The sequence below is a fragment of the Protopterus annectens genome, chromosome 7.part1 (assembly GCF_019279795.1).
Source record: "Protopterus annectens isolate FY-2018-M chromosome 7.part1, PAN1.0, whole genome shotgun sequence".
Taxonomy (NCBI): domain Eukaryota; kingdom Metazoa; phylum Chordata; order Ceratodontiformes; family Protopteridae; genus Protopterus; species Protopterus annectens.
This window is the reverse complement of record NC_056740.1, coordinates 258,361,351-258,380,210: the sequence shown is the minus strand read 5'-3', so window position 1 is coordinate 258,380,210 and position 18,860 is coordinate 258,361,351. Positions and strand designations below refer to the sequence as shown.

Genomic DNA, 18,860 nt, shown 5'->3' with positions numbered 1-18,860 from the left:
AATATGCTTCTGGTTATTTTTACCAAACAACACATCTGTCTCCAGTTAATGGCTGTCATTTCTTTCCTGCCTAACTCATTCCGTTTTCCTATCTTAACCCATAATTTTATGTTCTACCATCCCTGACCTTCCCTCTCTTCTCCAAGTTCTAGATATTCATAACAATCCACCAAGGTGTAGTTGCCAGGTTTCCAACTCTAAGTCTGCAAAAGAAAGGAGAACCTTTTAAATAGAAACAATACCTTGGATATAGGAAAATATCTACCAAGGATGGGTGATAGCTTGAAAAACCATGCACTGTTCCAACATTGGTGGTTATACTCCAGATGAGCTTAAGACTGTTTGAATAATACTAGTAGGCAAAATAATGCCAACCAGCAAAACACATTTATTACATTTTAATTGAGACATATAAGTGTTTTCTCCTTTCATTGGCTTTTATCAGATCTACTGATTAGGTAGGCATATTTCTTTCTTTATACTCTTTTTCCAAATAATTGAGAGCATGACTATGGACACACTGAGGATGTGTGAATGGCTATAGTGTGAGTATTCAGCTAACCTAATTGGAGGTCGCATCATTTCTTTTCTTCTGAGGGGCAATACAACCAATTGCCATGTAGCCAGACTGGGCTTGTTGATTGGTTAGTGCACTAATCCTTCATTTCCCTGAAACCTCGCTTAACATATTCAAAATTAACCTCAGCCAATTCCTGAAATCACACTGGTTATGCCCTTGCCCTAAACCAGACTAAGCCTAGCCAACAACCACTTCACTAGACTCTTTACTCCCTGGTAGACTAGTCGACTATCATCCCCTCCTCTAGTATCTCCTCCCCACCCTACCTCCTCCGTGAAGGAATCGTGACTTACTCACAAGTGGTGTTTGATGTACTCATTTATATCTATGTTAAAAAATGTTTTTTCTCTACCTGTTTTTATCTCCTTAGAATATTATGTATGTTTTTTACTTTCTTAGCATATTGTAGTGGAGCTTTTCTCCCCGGGCCTCTACTGAAAATGGATATGTATCCAGCTAGACCAGCCCGGTCAACAAATGTAAAATAAAATAAATAAATAAATAAATAGTGATTGGCAAATAAGAGGAACAACTGTGTTAGACTTTGAAAGAAGTGTGTGTTGGCATGGAAGTAGTGTGGGAATATCATAGAGCTAAGCCCCGCCATACGTGTGTCACTCTCTAAACAGCCATTCATTACAATTGCAACTTCATAACAGTTTCAGAAACATGAAGGGTTCTAAAGAATATTCATATTTCAGCAGTCCTCATAAGAAGCAAAATATTAAATTAAACAGCGACTTACAACACTAAGCAAATCTGCATGTTTTAAGTCATACCTAAAGAGAACAAAACATTTAACACATAATTAAAACAAGATCAAAGGCGCCCTGTAATTCTTCAAATGAATTTGTCTGCTAATCTAATCAGAAACTGAGTATGTGAAAAAATTAGGGGAGTAACTTGGTTCATACAAAGCAGTTGCTTTATTTATGGCCAGCATCTTATTTGATGAGAGCTAATGCCAATTGATCAGGGGTATAAAATAACTTAATAATTGTTTAAATATGAAAGTCCCATTCACAAAGGATAAACAAATGTTTTTGGAAAACTAGTGCTTTCACCATGGTGGCTTCTTCAGATCATTGGATAGTTTAAGTAAAAAAGACCCACAAATGTAGCTATACTTTAAAAAAGAGGAGTCTCAAGGTTGAACAACTTTAAACATGGGCCATAAGCGGTAGATGGATATTTAAAATATTAAATAATCTTTAAGTAAAGGAGTAAGACATTCACTCATACTACTGCTCACATTCTGAGTTTAAGATTTTTCTGTTAATTTCAGTCAAATTATACATATCAGTGTAATAAGTAACTGCATGTCCATTATACAGAATATATAATACATTATCAAACATATCATTTGGTTATGCCTGAGAAGATTAGTTTGTTGAAAATGGCAATTTTGATGTTTTAAGACAGTATTGAATGTCCAAACTGATTATCTGACCTATCTGCTCCTCTATGTTTATGGCTTCTACTGGGTTCTTTTTATCATATATATATATATATATATATATATATATATATATATATATATAGCTTTAGTCCTTACTAAAGTTGCAGTGCTTGCAAAAAAAAATGCTTTCTCAACTTCATGCAAGCCTTTTTTGTAGGATGATGAACCTCCCACCAAAGGAAAGAAAAAGAAGAAAAAGAAAAAAGAAGATGACATAGACATTGATGTAGATGACCCAGAGGTCAGTCGGTTCCAGTACCCATTCCATGAGTTAATGGTGTGGGCAGTACTGCTTAAACGACAGAAGATGGCACTGTTTCTATGGCAGCGAGGAGAGGAGACAATGGCCAAAGCTCTAGTAGCCTGTAAACTCTATAAGTCTATGGCGCATGAATCATCTGAGAGTGAACTTGTGGACGACATCTCTCAAGATCTCGACAACAACTCGAAGTAAGTAAAATACTATCAATGGATGGAAAAATCAGGACCCAGTTAGTAGAACTACTGTAATTAAATTCCTGGCTTAAGCTGGCAATCAACTCTACTCCCCAGCAGTTTGAGCAGTTCATCTGTCTCTTTAAAAAGATGTGTTTTTTTTTAATCATACTTTATCTGCATTCAGCAATATCTCAGTATTTGATTCTAGAAATGAGGCAGTGATTAATGTAACCACTAAGAAGCATGATAAAAATAATGTTTGGGGAAAAAAGAGTAATTATCACAGATTTTACTGCATGACTCATTGCCATAATAAGCAAGCTTGATGAATAAAAAAACTTACTCTGCAACTGCTTACCCCTGAATAATATTCATTACGGAGAGAATTGTTCAACTGCTTACCCTTAAATAATATTTATTATGGAGAGAATTGTTCGACTGCTTACCCCTGAATAATATTCATTATGGATGGAATTGTTCGACTGCTTACCCCTGAATAATATTCATTATGGATAGAATTGTTTGACTGCTTACCCCTGAATAATATTCATTACAGAGGGAATTGTTCAACTGCTTACCCTTGAATAATATTTATTATGGAGAGAATTGTTTGACTGCTTACCCCTGAATAATATTCATTATAGATAGAATTGTTGCACATATGCATTTGTTTAGATAGGACTTGATCCCATCTTCCTGCACTGATAAGACTTAGAACAGCAGGACCCAGGGACCTGAGTGCCAAAACATTCATAGGGCAATAAACTACTCCACTTTACTTACAATCTTTTGCACTGAAGGACCTCTCACAAGGTCTCTTTTGCCATGTTTCAGTGCAGTTTCACATAGCATATCTCCCAGATTATTGTTTCTTTTTTCATTATATTGTGGTTATTTTACTATGCATACTTATGGATTTGTAAGTGCTTTTCAAACCACCTTTTCTTCATGTTTCAGGTCAGTGTTTTCTTACATACAATTTTTAACTAACTCCTGCCATTTTGGTTCTTCGAAATTGCTCCCTTTCTGCTTTCCCCACACTATAACAATTTAGTTTTGGGTGTAGGATTATGTAGAATCACTCGCTAGTCTCTTCTGAATGAGCTTTGTTTAGTTGGGAAACTCCTTACTTACATTTTTATAGAATCTTCCCTTAATATGGTGCTGTTAAGGAATATACAGTATGAAAGGTTTCTTCGTTTGACATTACCTATCTGTACAATAAATTTTTTATTTTATGAAATGGTTTTCTCTTCCAATAAAACCAAACCTTATATGCTTTTTATGTATTTCTTCTTAACCTATCTAGATAATGATGCTTATCTGTACTGGGAAATCAGTTCTTCTTTTTCTTCTTTACATATTCTGGCTGTGCTAAGGGCAGATGTTGGTGTTTTTCTTGCTTCACTTATCTGACATTCAACTTCCTTCACAGGCTATACTTCTTTGTTTCAGTCTGTTGCAATTTGAAATTTACATATTTTCTTACTAACTTTATCTTGTAGGTTCATAGGTAAGTACTAATGAGCTTGAATTACCCTCTTCTATTTGGTGTTAGGCTGGCATTACCCATCTCATGGTCAATAATTATATATTAACCCTAGTGATAAAAACTGGGATCATACCACAGATATTTTGAGGGGACCCATGCATGGGATAAAGCATTTAGGATCTACCTCTATCCATTAGTAGCACAGGGGGCAATCCTGGGGTAAATTTACTATTACCCATCCACAGATCCAAGTTGTGCTTGAATATGGACATAGTCTTTTCCAGAGTAGTGGTATCCTCTGCAAGATAATGCCTGTCTCTTCAAACTGTTCTGTTGATGTTTTAGAAGAAGTTCACATCCACTAGACTGAATATTTCTAATGCTATTTGATTTGCTCATGTGTAGCAGGTCCATCAGTACTGGGTTAGAAGATGCCTTATATATCAGACACAGATCCCTTCTTAAGATAGTGAGAATAGTGACAGAGCTTTGAGTCAATCCATGTACGACATATTATTCAGACCTTGTATCCTTTAAGTATGCTATCTCTGTTGGCATTCCATTTGTTGTATGTGTTTGGATAGATCTACTTTGTTTCGTTGAATCTCATTTCACTGAACTTCATTTCACCCCAACCACTTTGTTTAAAACTCAAATTACTGAAAATTCAATTCACTGAATCTCATTTCACTGAACTGCAATTTGTATATATCGCACTGTATAGAGTACTGTAAGTCAAGTAAAAGGTATATGCCCTTTTCCCCACTGTAGTGTGATCCTGGAGGTAGTATATATAGTTAGGGAGGCACATGCCCCCATATTGGGTGGTGCGCGGGTCATATCCTCCTACTTAGTTTGAGTATATATTGTCTTCTGGAGAGAGTTAGACATTGGTGTTGCAACTATGCATGTCTATTATTTAAAATTTACTGTTTTGAAGTTTTTGGTAAAATACAATATAAAACAAACAAGGTGGGGGCCTATGCTTCCCACAATCCCAATGTGGGGGGGCTGTGCCCCCCACACCCCCTAACTATATATACTAACTCCAGGATCGCACTACAGTGGGGGAAAGGGCATATAACTTTTACTTATCTTACAGTACTCTGCACAGTGCCATATATACTAAGTTTAGTTCAGTGAAATTAGTTTTCAGTAATTTGTGCTTTCAGCGATGTGGTCGGGTGACATTCAATGAAACAAAGTAGACCCATCTGGACAGGTACATACCAAAGGGGGAATTATACTCAATGACTGGTCTAATGAGGGCTAAGTAAATGGAGACAATGAATCCATTTGTTTATAAGTTGCCCAATATAGAAGGGCTTTATTACAACAGTGAACAAATGTTGGTTGGAAGTTAGTTCACTGTCAACATATATGCCCAAATCCTGGACAACTGAGTCAGCTCTTAGAATTGTGGTGTAGATGACTTCCCAAAGTCTTGTGATTGGCTCAGTGTTAGTTGCAATCTTGTTCCCCTTGGGGTCATCACGGTGAGTGGTGGTAATTCCTGCTAGGACCTTTTTTAAGGATTTGAAGCAGGACAGTTTAGTACAGTGGTGGCTGGGTTCTTTTTAGGGGTATGATACAGGGTCTTTGGAACCATAATTTATTCCCTTTGTTTAGGGATCTTATGTGGGGTCTTGGTGCCTGCCTTATTGCTTGTTGCTGTTATTGACAGATTTGGTATCAATCTTAAGGCTTTGACCTTCTTTTGGGTTTAGATATATTTTCAGACCTTATCATGGGCCAAGATTGTCCTGTTTTATGTGCCCTGACATTTTTTCTGGGTTGATTAGGCAATGACCATATCGACCATATCTTCAGTGGAAGGCCAGCCTTGTGAATCCTTTATCAGGGCTGACCCTTCAACAGTGAAGCTTTTTAATGGTAACCTTGTCTTCAAAGTTGAACCCTTTGTCGCTGGTAGTTCAGATGTACAGGCCCAATCCTCCTTCATGGTTGGCCCTGCTTAGGCACCATATACTCATTGATGGTGAACATCTTTAGCATCTAAGGAGCTTCCTTCAGAGTGAAGATCCTCAGAACAAGTATGGGTTGACCTCTTCAGTCCAAACACTGCCCTTGTCCCTTTCATATCCTCATGAGCAGCATATATACCCATATCCCTACCCCCTAGTATCAGTACGTTTTTTTCCCTGCCCTATGTGTAATAGTTTAATGGATATTTTAATTATGAATCCTAAGTTTTGGGTGGTCTTAGAGTCAGCAGTTCATGTCTTGCACATACATTTATGATATCATGGAATAATTGAATTAGGAATGTTAAAATGTATACAATGTCAAAAGCAGTAAGCTCATTTCTTGCCATTTATCTCAGATATTATAGGATAATTATCCTATGGGCATGAATTTGTGTATAGTCTGATAAGCAGCAGGGTTGTTTCTTATCCTGCATCAAAGATACTTAGAGTGAGTTGCATGAATATTGATTTCTGTATACTCTTAGAGACAATATATTTATATCCTTCTCTATCTCTCAGATATTATGGATTTAGCCCATTCTATAACAACCTCAACACTGCCAAGGTCATAAAGTGAACAGTCAACTGGGTAATTCTGCACTTAAGCTTGGAGCTTTTTGCACACATCCTTCCTCACTAGTGTTACTAATGTTAGTGTACTAGTTTGGTTATGGCATTCCTAACCTCCACCTACATTTCCTGTAGATGTAGAGGTTTTATCTTTCCCTGTGGGATGTCTGGCTATATCCCACCAGACTGTCAACTCAGCAGGCTGCACATCACCAACACAAAACTAGATATCCTCTGAATGGTTAGTCTGAGTTGTGACTGCAACAAATGGCTGAAATCATTACTTCCTTGGTCAGGTTGGCATGCACCACTCCTCTGTCTTCACACTCCTTAGCCAACTTGATCTTTGTCAGCTTCCTAAAATCTTCTGCTAACATCCTTGCCTGCTATCCCTGAGTCTCTACCTAAAAAAATAAATAAAACTGTGGTGGATTGAAATTCTGAATGTTTACCTAATGGCTGTCAAGAGTGCACACGTTAATGACAACTACCCACAGGCTACTGGAATCCAATTAAAAATCCCACACCGCTGCCACCAATTAATGTGATGTCCAGCTATATCCCACCAGAATGCCAACAATAAAATGTGACGTCCCTTACTATCCTGGGTCAGTAACTAAGGAACTTCAATCCTCACTACTGACTCCAATGTGAGACTGTCACTTAAACAGGAGTAATATTTCACAATTTTCCCCTATGATCACAACAGGAACATGCTCTATAATCTGGGACTGGACTGTATACTTCTGTCCACCCCTAATATAACTCTTTATTACACACTTCAGAGCAATGTGTCACAGTTTAAGACCTCTAATACACTCACACTCAAAGTAAATTTAAATCTCACCCGAATCTCATCAGAACACTTCTGGGAAAGCCTGACACAGATTTCCAGCTGTGTCCCTTCCCCAAAATAATATGGTGATGCTGCCACCAATCAGAGTGTTTTCATGGCCTTCTAAAGGGGTGTCCAGTTATGAAAATTAAATATCAAAATAAATGATGCCTATGATCAGAAGCAACCAGGCCTTTGAGGTGTCCTGGGGAGTATCAAACAGGTATAAGCACTCTCTGATCTCTAAAGAACACACTGATTTCCAGCCATAATATAAAGTAATGAAAAACATTTAATAATAAGTAAAATGATTACAAGAATATAAATCAATAGATTTCATTAAACACCAGAATTCAATCACCAGAAATATAAAATTAAACTATAGAAGTCCATCATTCTAGAAAAACTCTAACTGAATAATTACACTTACCTAATCCAACTAGAGAATACTGTCCCTGATCTAATATGAAACATAACAGCAAGGCAAATGCAGACTTACAGTTTTTTGATGAGTTACCTTTTCTTTGGGTATCACTGCACAGCCCTGTAACTGAATGCAACTCTTCACAAACTGCTCAGCACTTGATAAACTGCACAACTTAACAGTCTCAACTATCTTATTTAAAAAAAAAATAACAGTCAGCTGTTTTAAAAAGTTTTTTTTCCTGTGAATCAGCTGTTCAAATAATTCCCTAGCAACCAGGAACATTCTAATGACATCACCTACTGTTCACCTGATTCTCACAGTACTTTACAGTCTCCCTCTCAAACACGTGCAATTAGAAATACATCAAAACACTGTCAGAGTCTTAAAACATTCTGTTTAAACAGGGAAATACTCAACATTAAACTTAACTAAACTTATTTACATTTTCACAATTAGACTAGGGTTGTCACCTTTTCAAATGCCCAAAGTGGGACATTTTTTGTAGAAATGTGAGATTTCATAGGACAAAACATACCCATGGCCAGTGCAAAGGACAGAACTTCACTTTTTTGCCAAAATAAAAGCTTATTTTTGTAGCATTTGAGTTGCTTATCCTATCTGATATAATATACAAAATAACTGTTTTATGCAATTATTACAGAAAACTTAAGAAATATATTTTGTCTTAAACTCTCAGGACATTTGCCATTTTGTAGGTTTTTTTACAGGACACAACTGCCCAAAGTGGGACTGTCCCTCACAAGAGGATGGCATGCATTTGTGCCTATGCATTGAGTATCCTACACATTGCCCCCGTCCATAAGGGACATTAGTACTACCCTAGGTTTGAATTTGTGATTCCCCATCCATTGATCCAAACTGCATTTGAAGAGGACCAGGGATGGGAATGTTTAATGTGAATAGGAAGCCTGTTCCAAAGAAAGGGCAATTTCTGAGACACACATTTGTTTTTCCAGCATGTTTTGTTTGAGTTGCTGACTAAGGTTAGATCCCTAGATTGGGTGACCCTTGTTCTATTTGACTTGCGGATGTGTAGCAGCTCCAACAGGGCTGGATTTGTGAGTGCCTTGTAAGTCAGGCATAGGTTATCTCTTAATAGTCGGTAGGAGATAGAGTAAAGGATAGGACTTTCAGTCTATCCAGATAGGACATGTAGTTTACACCCTGTTTTTTTTTTTTTTTTTTTTTTTGGGGGGGGCCTCTGAGGTCACTACAGCAGCGCTAAGTGCCTAGTCAATTACATTCAAATGGTGCATTGTATTCGATTATTGGTTTAATGAGGGCTGAGTACAGTGGGACTATAATTTTCTTGGATCATGATGCCATACCTTTTCTTATAAGTTGTGCCACATAGAAGGACATCCTCACCACCATGGACACATTCCAGTCAATGTTCAGCTTACTATCTGTCTGTGTACCTAGATCTCTCTCCTCTGAATCTATTGCTGTATTTGATTCCCCAAAGGGTATGGTAGTGCATTTTTTTGCATTTAGTTTAATGCTTTGGTTCTAGCACCAATCTTTTGTCTGATCTAGACCTTCCTGAAGGATATCTATATCACTGGGGGATTCAGTGATTGCCCCCCCAGCTTAAAGTTGTCAGCAAACCTTGTCATCTAGAGGCCACTCACATCAGCCTTGACTTCAGAGAAGTATATTCTGAACAAGAGTGGTCCCAGCACTAAGCGCTGTGGCACACCATTAGTAACTGGACTATTGCTAGATCTGGATTCAGCAACTTTAACCATGTGTCCTGCCCATGAACCAACTGGCTATTCATCTGGTGATGTAGGGATTTATGCCCAGTTGTGTGAGTTTATTTATAATACCTGAGTGGGAAATTGTGTCAAATGTTTTGGCCAGGTTGATGTAGGGAGTACATACTATTTTACCTTCATCCATGGCCTTAGTGACTTTCTCAAAGAAATCCACTAGATTCAGTAGCCATGACCTGCCCTTGACAAAGCCAAATTGGGTCAGGTTCTGTGTTTGTGGGTCCCCTATGTCATTATTTATCAGATCCATAATTATTCTTTCCATGGCCTTACATATAAAACTAGTTAGACTTATGGGTCTGTAATTTCCTGCGTCAGTAGATGATCCCCCTTTATACAAAGGGATGACCGTTGCTGTTCTCCAATCTATTAGGACAAAGCCAGTCCAGAGGTCCTAAGGCACATGATAAGTTCTGATTTAAAATGTTTGGTATATCGTCAGGCCCTATTGAAACCATGTTTTTAGCTTTAGAAAGCACAGTGGCAACCTGTTCTTTGGAGATAATTAGAGGTGAAGTGGTGGAGGGTATTTCTTGGGAGAGAACTGAGGATGATGAGGAGCTGAACTTTAAGCTGAATTTGTCAGCCAGCAGATTTGCTATATCTTCCAGCTGAGTATAGGTGATGCCATCTACAACTAATTCTGCACATTGTTGGGTGTTGCCCTTAAGGCTGTGGACATAACCGAAAATGCCTTATGGTTATCTTTAGCTTTGGAGGCTACTGTTTACCTCAAAGTCTGCGTACAGAGACTTGATTAGTTCCATGATTCTCTTGTTTAGACAAATGAGGGACTTTTTGCTTTGTTGTGCACATTCCCTCTTACTTCTCGACAGAATGTTCTTTCTTTTGTTGTACAACCTATTAATACAAGGGGTCCACCAGGGTAGCTTGTTTTTGTGGTTTGACCTGGTTTTATTTTGGCCTGGTGCTGCAGTTTCTATGCAGTTATTTATATGGTCATATAGGGCTTTTGTGTATACCTCTGCATAGGTTTCTGTGTTTTCCGGATTTGGGGGATCTTTGAAACTAGCTATGCCATCACTTAATAGGTGGTAATTTACCTTAGAGAAATTCTTAAAGTTTTGGGGTTTAGGAGGGGGACTAGTTTTACCTTTATTTCAAGGGAAACCACTTTGTGAGCTGATCTTACCAATGGTACATCACACTGGGGGGGGGGCACTCTCCTATATTTGTGAGTACCAGAAGTAGGATTTTTGTTCCCCTTGTGGAAGTGCAGACTAGTTGTTCCAGGGTTTTTGAACTTGCAAAGTCATAAAATCTTTGTGCTTGCATGTTAGTGGTCATGCATGGCTTCCAATTAATGGAAGGGTAATTAAAATCACCCATCAATATGGTACTGGACCAGATGGTGAGTGGTTCTAGTAACTTCAGGTATGATGTATAGGTTTCCTTGTTCATGCTGGGGGACCTGTAAGTAGCAAGAATGCAGTAATGATTTTTTCCCATGGTTAGTTGGACATGGAGTAGCTCACACATGTCATATTGTTTGACCAGTCTTGAGGTGTGCTTATCCTTTATGTAAATTGGAAACACCTCCACATTTTGCTCTTTCATGTTCAGTGGCTGGGTGGAGTATATGAAAGGCATTATAGCCATGTACTGCCTGAGTGCTTTCCAAGGCTTTGAACCATGTTTAGGAAACTGTGCAGACATCAGCATTCTCCAGGGTGAAGAGAGGTTCCAGGGAGTGCAGTTTCTTATTGAGACACCTAGCATTGAGCAGTAACAACTTTAGCTTGTCTTGAGTAGCTTTTGTTATGTTGGAAGGTTTGTCTGTTTGGTACTATCTAAAAAAAGCACTATGGGGGTGGATAATGTTTTGGCCAACATCTGAAAGCCTATAGGTGACAGTTGAAGACCATCCCTGCCAAAGCAGCCTGGCCTGTCAACGGTGTCCTCCCAGACTAACAAGTACTGGACCCCTTTGAAATGACACTAGTAGCTAAGCCAAATGTTAAAGTCAATAATTTTCTTCTGGTATTGTGGCATCATCCTTGAAGATGGTAGAATGCTGCTCAGTGCTGGTCTCATACCTGCTTGTGACACATATTCTGTGAGCTCAATCATGTCTCTCTTCATATAGTCCAAGGAGGTATGTCTAAGGCCATTCACATACTAAGAAATACTAGAAACAGCAGCCCTCACAGCAGTTTGAAAATGCAATTTTAAACTTTAAAGAAATACAAAAAAAAGGGCAATAAATATGCACAGTAAATGTTCACAGCATAATAAAAACAAGCAATGTGTCTGGATATTTTACATCTGTACAGGGCACTGGCACAGCAAGCAGCTCCATGAAAATGTGCCAAATTTATATACCAGCACTGCAAATACAGAAAACTGATTACTGAGCCCTCTGGACAATAAAACAACTACACTTAGAGCCCTCTTGTGTGGTTCCCAACTCAGACAGACCAGGTAAACACTTACTCCCACCAGATGAATAATCCTCCTAATGTAAAAGCATAGTTAAAAAGTGTCTGGAGTGAAATGCTAACACAAACAAAAACTTAAACTTAAGGAAAGGCAAAAGTAATTCAAGACAACAGCAGTGTACTTTAAATGGCTTATACAAGTGTGATTTTTCAGTAAAAAGTACTTTCCATTATAGAAATGAGCCAAGGGCAACTCAGTTGTGCAGAATTTATAAAGGAGCTATAAACAAGGTAAGCTGATTAATAAACCCTCCAGCCAATAAAACAACTACATGCAGGAATTGCTAGTGTGCTTCCCTAACCTATACAGACCAGGCTACCACTGACTGCCACTAGCTCGAAAATCTACTGTCCTCTTGATGTAAAAACACAGAACGATTGCTAGAATGTAAAAATATACTACTTTACACAACAGCTAGCTAGATCATGAATTCAGAGCAAGTAAACCAGTAGAACAGATAATGAGGGCTAAAATGCACTTTTTTTTAAATAAGCACAAGGAAAGGCAAATAAATAATTCAAGATATAAACAGCAGTGTGGAAAGGGAGGAGCTTATAAAGCTCAATTTACCATAAGGATGGGCAGCTTAAAATCCTCAAGTTTAAAAAGCAGAATGTGAGGGTAGGTGGGAAAAATAACCAGCAGGGAGTCACCCACAGTGCTTATAGTTTTTGCAGACTTTGAGTCTTAGCAGAAAAGACAAAGACACAGAAATTCTCTATGTATTTAAGTATTACTGAAGAAGCAAATTAACCAATGCAAAAACATGAAATGTGCAGCATAGCTAATTTAAGTGCCTGTCTCTCACATAGAACAAAAACACCAAGCCAGGCAGATTTCTTAAACAGAAAACAAAATGAAGTAGGTAAAACAGAAAGTAGCTTTATCAGTTTAAGCAACTCACAGACAAAAAAATATAGATTCACTTTCCTCACTCAGCAGGGAGTCACCAACAGTCAAAATATTTGTCAGAAGTGGAATTTGAACCCATACCTCCACCTGGAGACCGGGATTCCCATGAGCCCTGGCAGGAGTTTAACCCTTAATTCTGACACCTTAGATCAATTGGCCATCCTGACATCGCTACTTCTTCCATAACTGTTTAATCCTTCAGGATTGCATCTGTATACCCTGAGGGACTCATATTTTCTTTGATGCTTCAAAACCTTATTTTGAATCATTCTTCAGTATAATGCAAACTGCAATCCTTATGCATGTTGCGCTTTAATACTTCATCGGTGACCAGGCACACATGTTTCATCCTCAAATATCTCTTCATTCTATCTGCTACAGTCTGCCATGGTCCAGGACTGATGTTGCAATCTTTGTATTGACATGCATTTATATTGGCTATTACTTTTCCATTGCCTCTGTGCTTTCCTTTAATATCCTAGTTTGTGGTATCGCTGTGTCTGTCCAACTATATGTTTACTATTAACATGTAGATCAGTCTGCCTTTTTCCCCACTTTTGCCAAATTCATTCACTTGTAGTGTGCTTTAAGTCACTGGTACCACCTTATTTCTCTTCCTTCTACTTTTTCTCCACTGACTGATGCAGAGTCCACTTGGACCCCTATTTATCAAGAGCTTATTTTTGCTGTTAATTAGGCCTGCTATACTTAATTCATTCTGTTTTGTTTCCTCCAAATTTTCCTGAGCTCCTCTATACTTGCTTTCTGTTTTGCATTCCATTTCCTAGTACTCACTTTCTTGCTACTATCATTATTAAATACATAACAGCTTTCACATATTCTGATTTTATGCTTTCCACCTAATATAAGAACATAGCTTCCCTGGTTAATGTTGTCTCCTCATCCTTAATATCATTGATCATATTTTGTACGTCTTCCTCACAGTCCCAAAACACATGCTCCCAAGTCCTTTTCATACCCTTATCAGACTACCAATGTCTCCCTTCTGTTTATGGGAACATTTTTTGGAGCATAGCATATGTTAGCATTTATACCTCAAGAAGGTAGGGAAATGGTCATATCACAGTGCTTATGGACTTTCACCCAGCCTTGCCTACTAGGATATTATATAATGTTTCATACTTCTGAATAGACACTGGACAATACAGAACAACCTACTGCATCTGCTTAAATTGTGCTGCCAGTATGTTTGTGCTATAGCATCCCAGATAGAAAGTATCCCCCAAAGTGCTTATGCAGGTCACAGTTGCAAGTTCAGTGGGGTCATGGAGATGCTGTGATGAGCAGCTGAGAAGGACCCTCCTGGGGAAAACATATGGCAGCAAAGTATATGATTATTAGAAAACAATGGCAGGTTTTATAAGTATCAAAATTATTATTAACAATGATATGAAATACCGCTAAGTAGGATATATGCTACGTATTGCAGTTTTGAGAAAAAAAGTATTCTAAATATTTTGGAATGATAATACCTGGGGATCAAAGATATTGATTGAGAAACAATAACACCGCCTGTTGCTAGATAGTGTGAGTGTTTGAGAAGCATACAGTAAAATGTTTGGCATTAGCTAATTGTCTTTCTGCTAATGTTTATGTTTGTTTTTCTCTCCTGCATTAAATGTAACTGGAAGGTAAACTAGATGGCATGAATGCTCTAGGTATGCGTGTACATATGTGTGTGTACACCGTGGGTGGGAGTGCTATTGTTAAAATGTAGGAAGAAATAAGTGATGCATCTAATGCGGCTCTAACTTACAGTTGTTAACTGTCAGCAGTGTAATGTTATGTTACATGAATACTCAGCAACTGCTGTGAATTTAAAAGTTGCTGTAACATTATAAATGTCATATGGGCATTCACTGACTGTCATTATATTATTAATTATTAATAGAAAAACATGAAAATGCCATAATAATAGAAAAATATATTGTCAGTTGTCAGCAGTAGTTGGGTCCATGTGTGGACAAATGTATATTACGTCATACCTACCTTCTAATTGCTGCAAGAACATTCTACCTAGAGGCTATAACTTGTCCTTCATATTCACAGAGCTACATTGATAAAAGTGATCATTTTGACGTTACTATACTTCTACACAGTATTTGCAATTTTTGCTTTCCTTAGTATCTGCTGCTCCTAATTGGGTTCTTTTTTTTACAACAAGAATACATCAGGGTGAAAAAGAGAATACATTAATTCAAATGCACAAATACATTCCATGTTGTTGCATCGCAGTAGCTCTTAAACTTCTCTACAGTACTACTATAGCTAGGGACCTATGTACATGGCTTAGTGACAGTTATCCAACTGATTAATCTCTGCCCTGTGTAATGTTTTATTAGGTATTACGCAGCACTTGTGTGGTCTGGCTACTTTAGCATATATTGCTAATTACACTGGTAAGGGCATGTTTCCTGGAGTCGGCATGTTCTTCATCCTAATCAAACCATTTTTTTTATTAATTTCATATGTGCATGATTAGCAAGGAAAATAAAAATATATATTAACTAACTGTTACAAGTAATGCCTTATTGCATTCTGTACTTACCTGTGCCATTAGAAAGTATCATCCATTACTACACTGTTCTCTTTTTTTCTCAGAGATTTTGCTCAGTTGGCAATTGAGCTCCTAGACCAGTCCTACAAACATGATGAGCAAATAGCAATGAAACTGCTGACATACGAACTGAAGAACTGGAGTAACTCAACCTGCTTAAAGCTCGCTGTGGCTGCCAAGCACAGGGACTTCATTGCTCACACCTGCAGCCAGATGCTCCTTACAGACATGTGGATGGGTAGACTCCGTATGCGCAAAAATCCAGGCCTTAAGGTATTTTTATTTTTTGGCTCTAATCTGCATTCTTAGAATACCATTATGAATGGCTACACTATATTATGTACAGTAGTCCTTGTTACATTACTGTATTTATTTTTCACATAACTTTGACATGTCTCTTAGCAACTGGAGACTTGAAGGATTTGTCTTAAGTCAAAATAGAAGTGCACTGTCTTAATATTATTTGTATTAACAGGATGCCAGATGTTTAAAACAAATATTTTTATTTCCTGTTTTAGACAGAGGCCTATATATATATATATATATATATATATATATATATATATATATATATATATATATACCTAGAAAAATGGTTGGGGAGTTACAGAGTCCTTATTACATAAGAACCCAGGACATATCTGTATCTTATGATGCAATGCTCTTATCTTGTTGATTTGTTTACTGAAAAAGTGTGTGCCTTCAGAGAGTATTAAACCAGTGCACATAAAAAAGCAACCAGACTATGAATATTAATGTGAGGATCCAATATACAGCAGCATTCTAGCTGTAGGAGCACAGTTAATGTTAATAATGTTTCATGAAAACACAGGAACCACTTTTGTTGATCACAGCACACTCCCAATTAAACTGCAGCAAGAAATAAAAATCCATATTTTAATTATATGTTACTCATTTGCACAATTAATCTGCTAGCATCTATCTATGTGTTCAGTATTATTTTATAACTTGTATTTCAAAATACCACATGGGGGCTGTTTTCCTGGTGTGACTTTGGTTACTTTTTAACTTGATACTTGTTCTCTCTTTAAATCTGTCCAAACAAGTTGGGGTGGACCTGTCTGATCTGCCACAGAGGTGGAGTAATACTCCTCAATGTCCCCATTGCACGTCCACCCTCAGATGCAACCACATTGCTCTGAGGAGGGGAGGGAGTAGTGTGTGAAACCCCCTATGGACAGATGTAGAGATGGCTGAGTCCATGAGAAGGCCTTAGGATCTACAACTGTCTCAAGCACACAGCAGAGAAAGTCTGGGAGTTATGGACCCCTAATGGACATGGAGCTTTGGGGTGCTAGGCTGGTAGAATGACAAAAGGGGTCCCAAAAACCCTTACTTTTCAGCCTCTTTGGCATTTTTCTGTTAGACACTAACACTCTGTGCCAGTTGGCTGCTGCCCCTCTGGTTCTAGTTTTAAACTCCTCATTTGGACTTCCATTATTCTCAACCATCCCTCCCAGATTCTTGAAGCTGTTAACTTGTTCCACTATTTTCCCGTCTGCCTCCATTTTCAGTTTATTTTGATTTCCACCATTTGCTGCCATTATAACTGTCTTATCTGAATGAAGTTTCATCCTGTATGCCTTCAGTTATGCATTAAATCTCCCAATCATTTACTGAGTTCTTGTTCAGAATCTGCCTGTAATGCCACATCGTCTGCATACAGCAGCTTTTCTGATCTGCTCCTCCAACCTCTTTGCTAATGTATCCCACTACCGGTATGAACAGCAGTGGGCTGATAGCTCATAGGTTTATAGGTAGGTACTAGGCTATCTTCCCTAGGGCATTTATAAGTCTAGCCAGAATGTGTTGGCTTTCACCACCCGTTTAGACTAGATTCTCGAGCCTCTGTCCAGCAGGGCCATGGAAGTGATCCCAGGAGTAAATTTACAATTTCCCATCCACTCATCAAGATTTCTTTTGAAGAGGGTCAGCGAGGGGCTCTGCCTAACAAGAACCGGGATTCTATTCCAAAGCAACGGAAGCCTCTGGGATATGAATCTATCCCTCCAGCATGTCCTATTTATTGTTGTGCTGAGGTTTAAATCCATGGAGCATGTAGCTCTAATGGATTTGGCTTTCTTGACGTGGAGCATGTCCATCAATTCCGGGTTAGACATGGCCTTGTATGTCAGGCAGAGATCGCCTCTGAGTAGGCGGTAAGCAACTGAGTAGAGCTGGAGTTTCTTTAGTCGAATAGCATAGGAGATCTGTTTGAGGCCCATGATCCTCTTGGTGAGGTACTTTTGAGGTCTCTCCAGCTGTTGCAGGTGTCGGGTAAGATACATCCCAAATGGGACATTGTACTCAATTATGGGCCTGATGAGCGATGAGTAGAGGGGCACAATGACCTCTCTTGATCTAGATGTGAACCCTTTTGTGATTAAGTGGGCTATATAGAAGGTTTTTCTAACCACTTTGGCAATGTGATTGTCAAAAGAGAGGTTACTGTCTACTTGGGTCCCCAGACCTCTAATTACTTCTTCTGTACTTAGTGGATTACCTCCTATGTGGTAGTTTGTGGGCACTTTGTTTTTCCCAAAAGGGATGACTATGCACTTTTTGGCATTTAGCTTAAGGCCATGGTTTTGACACCAGGTATCCGTCTCTGTAAGACCCTTTTGGAGGATGCTTGTGTCGGCCAGAGAGTCGATTATGACTCCCAGCTTGCAATCATCTGCAAACTTGGTCAGCCACAGTCCTCCCATGCTTGCCTGTACCTCAGAGAAGTATATACCAAACAAGAGGGGACCCAGGACTGAGCCCTGTGGGACACCACTTGTAACCGGTTTAAAGTTGGACATGGCACCCGCAACTCTGACCATGTGAGTTCTATCCCTGAGCCAGTTTGCAACCCATCTTGTGACATATGGGTTGATATTTAAGCTGGTAAGCTTATTTATGATGCCACAGTGGGGTATTGTGTCAAAGACCTTTTGCGAGGTCCAGGTAGGCTGTGTGGACTACCTTTCCCTCATCAATGGCTTTGATAGCTATTTCAAAAGAGTCAACTATGTTTATGAGGCAAGATCTGCCTTTAACTAAGCCGAATTGTGTCGGGTCCAGTGTCTGGAGGTTTCCAATGTCTTTGTTTATGAGATCCATGATGATGCACTCCATAGCCTTGCAGACCAGGCTAGCCAGGCTTATGGGTGATAGTTCCTGGAATCCATTGTGGTGCCACCTTTGTGGAGCGGGATTACTGTTGCTGTACGCCATTCTTTGGGTACATAACCTGTTGGAACAGTGAGTTTATGTGGGGGTTTAGTTCTTTTTGGAGCTTATTTGAGGGTTTAGTTCTTTT

General features: G+C 38.6%; 1 protein-coding gene across 1 annotated transcript in view; it reads left to right on the top strand.

Moving 5' to 3' along the window:
• TRPM1 (transient receptor potential cation channel subfamily M member 1) overlaps nucleotides 1-18,860 on the top strand; it is an 841,064-nt gene that overhangs the window by 331,230 nt on the left and 490,974 nt on the right. Inside the window, exons 15-16 of the mRNA XM_044078483.1 lie at nucleotides 2,197-2,489; nucleotides 15,580-15,808. Of these exons, the coding sequence (XP_043934418.1) occupies nucleotides 2,197-2,489; nucleotides 15,580-15,808 (522 nt within the window). The remainder of the gene's footprint in view (nucleotides 1-2,196; nucleotides 2,490-15,579; nucleotides 15,809-18,860) is intronic.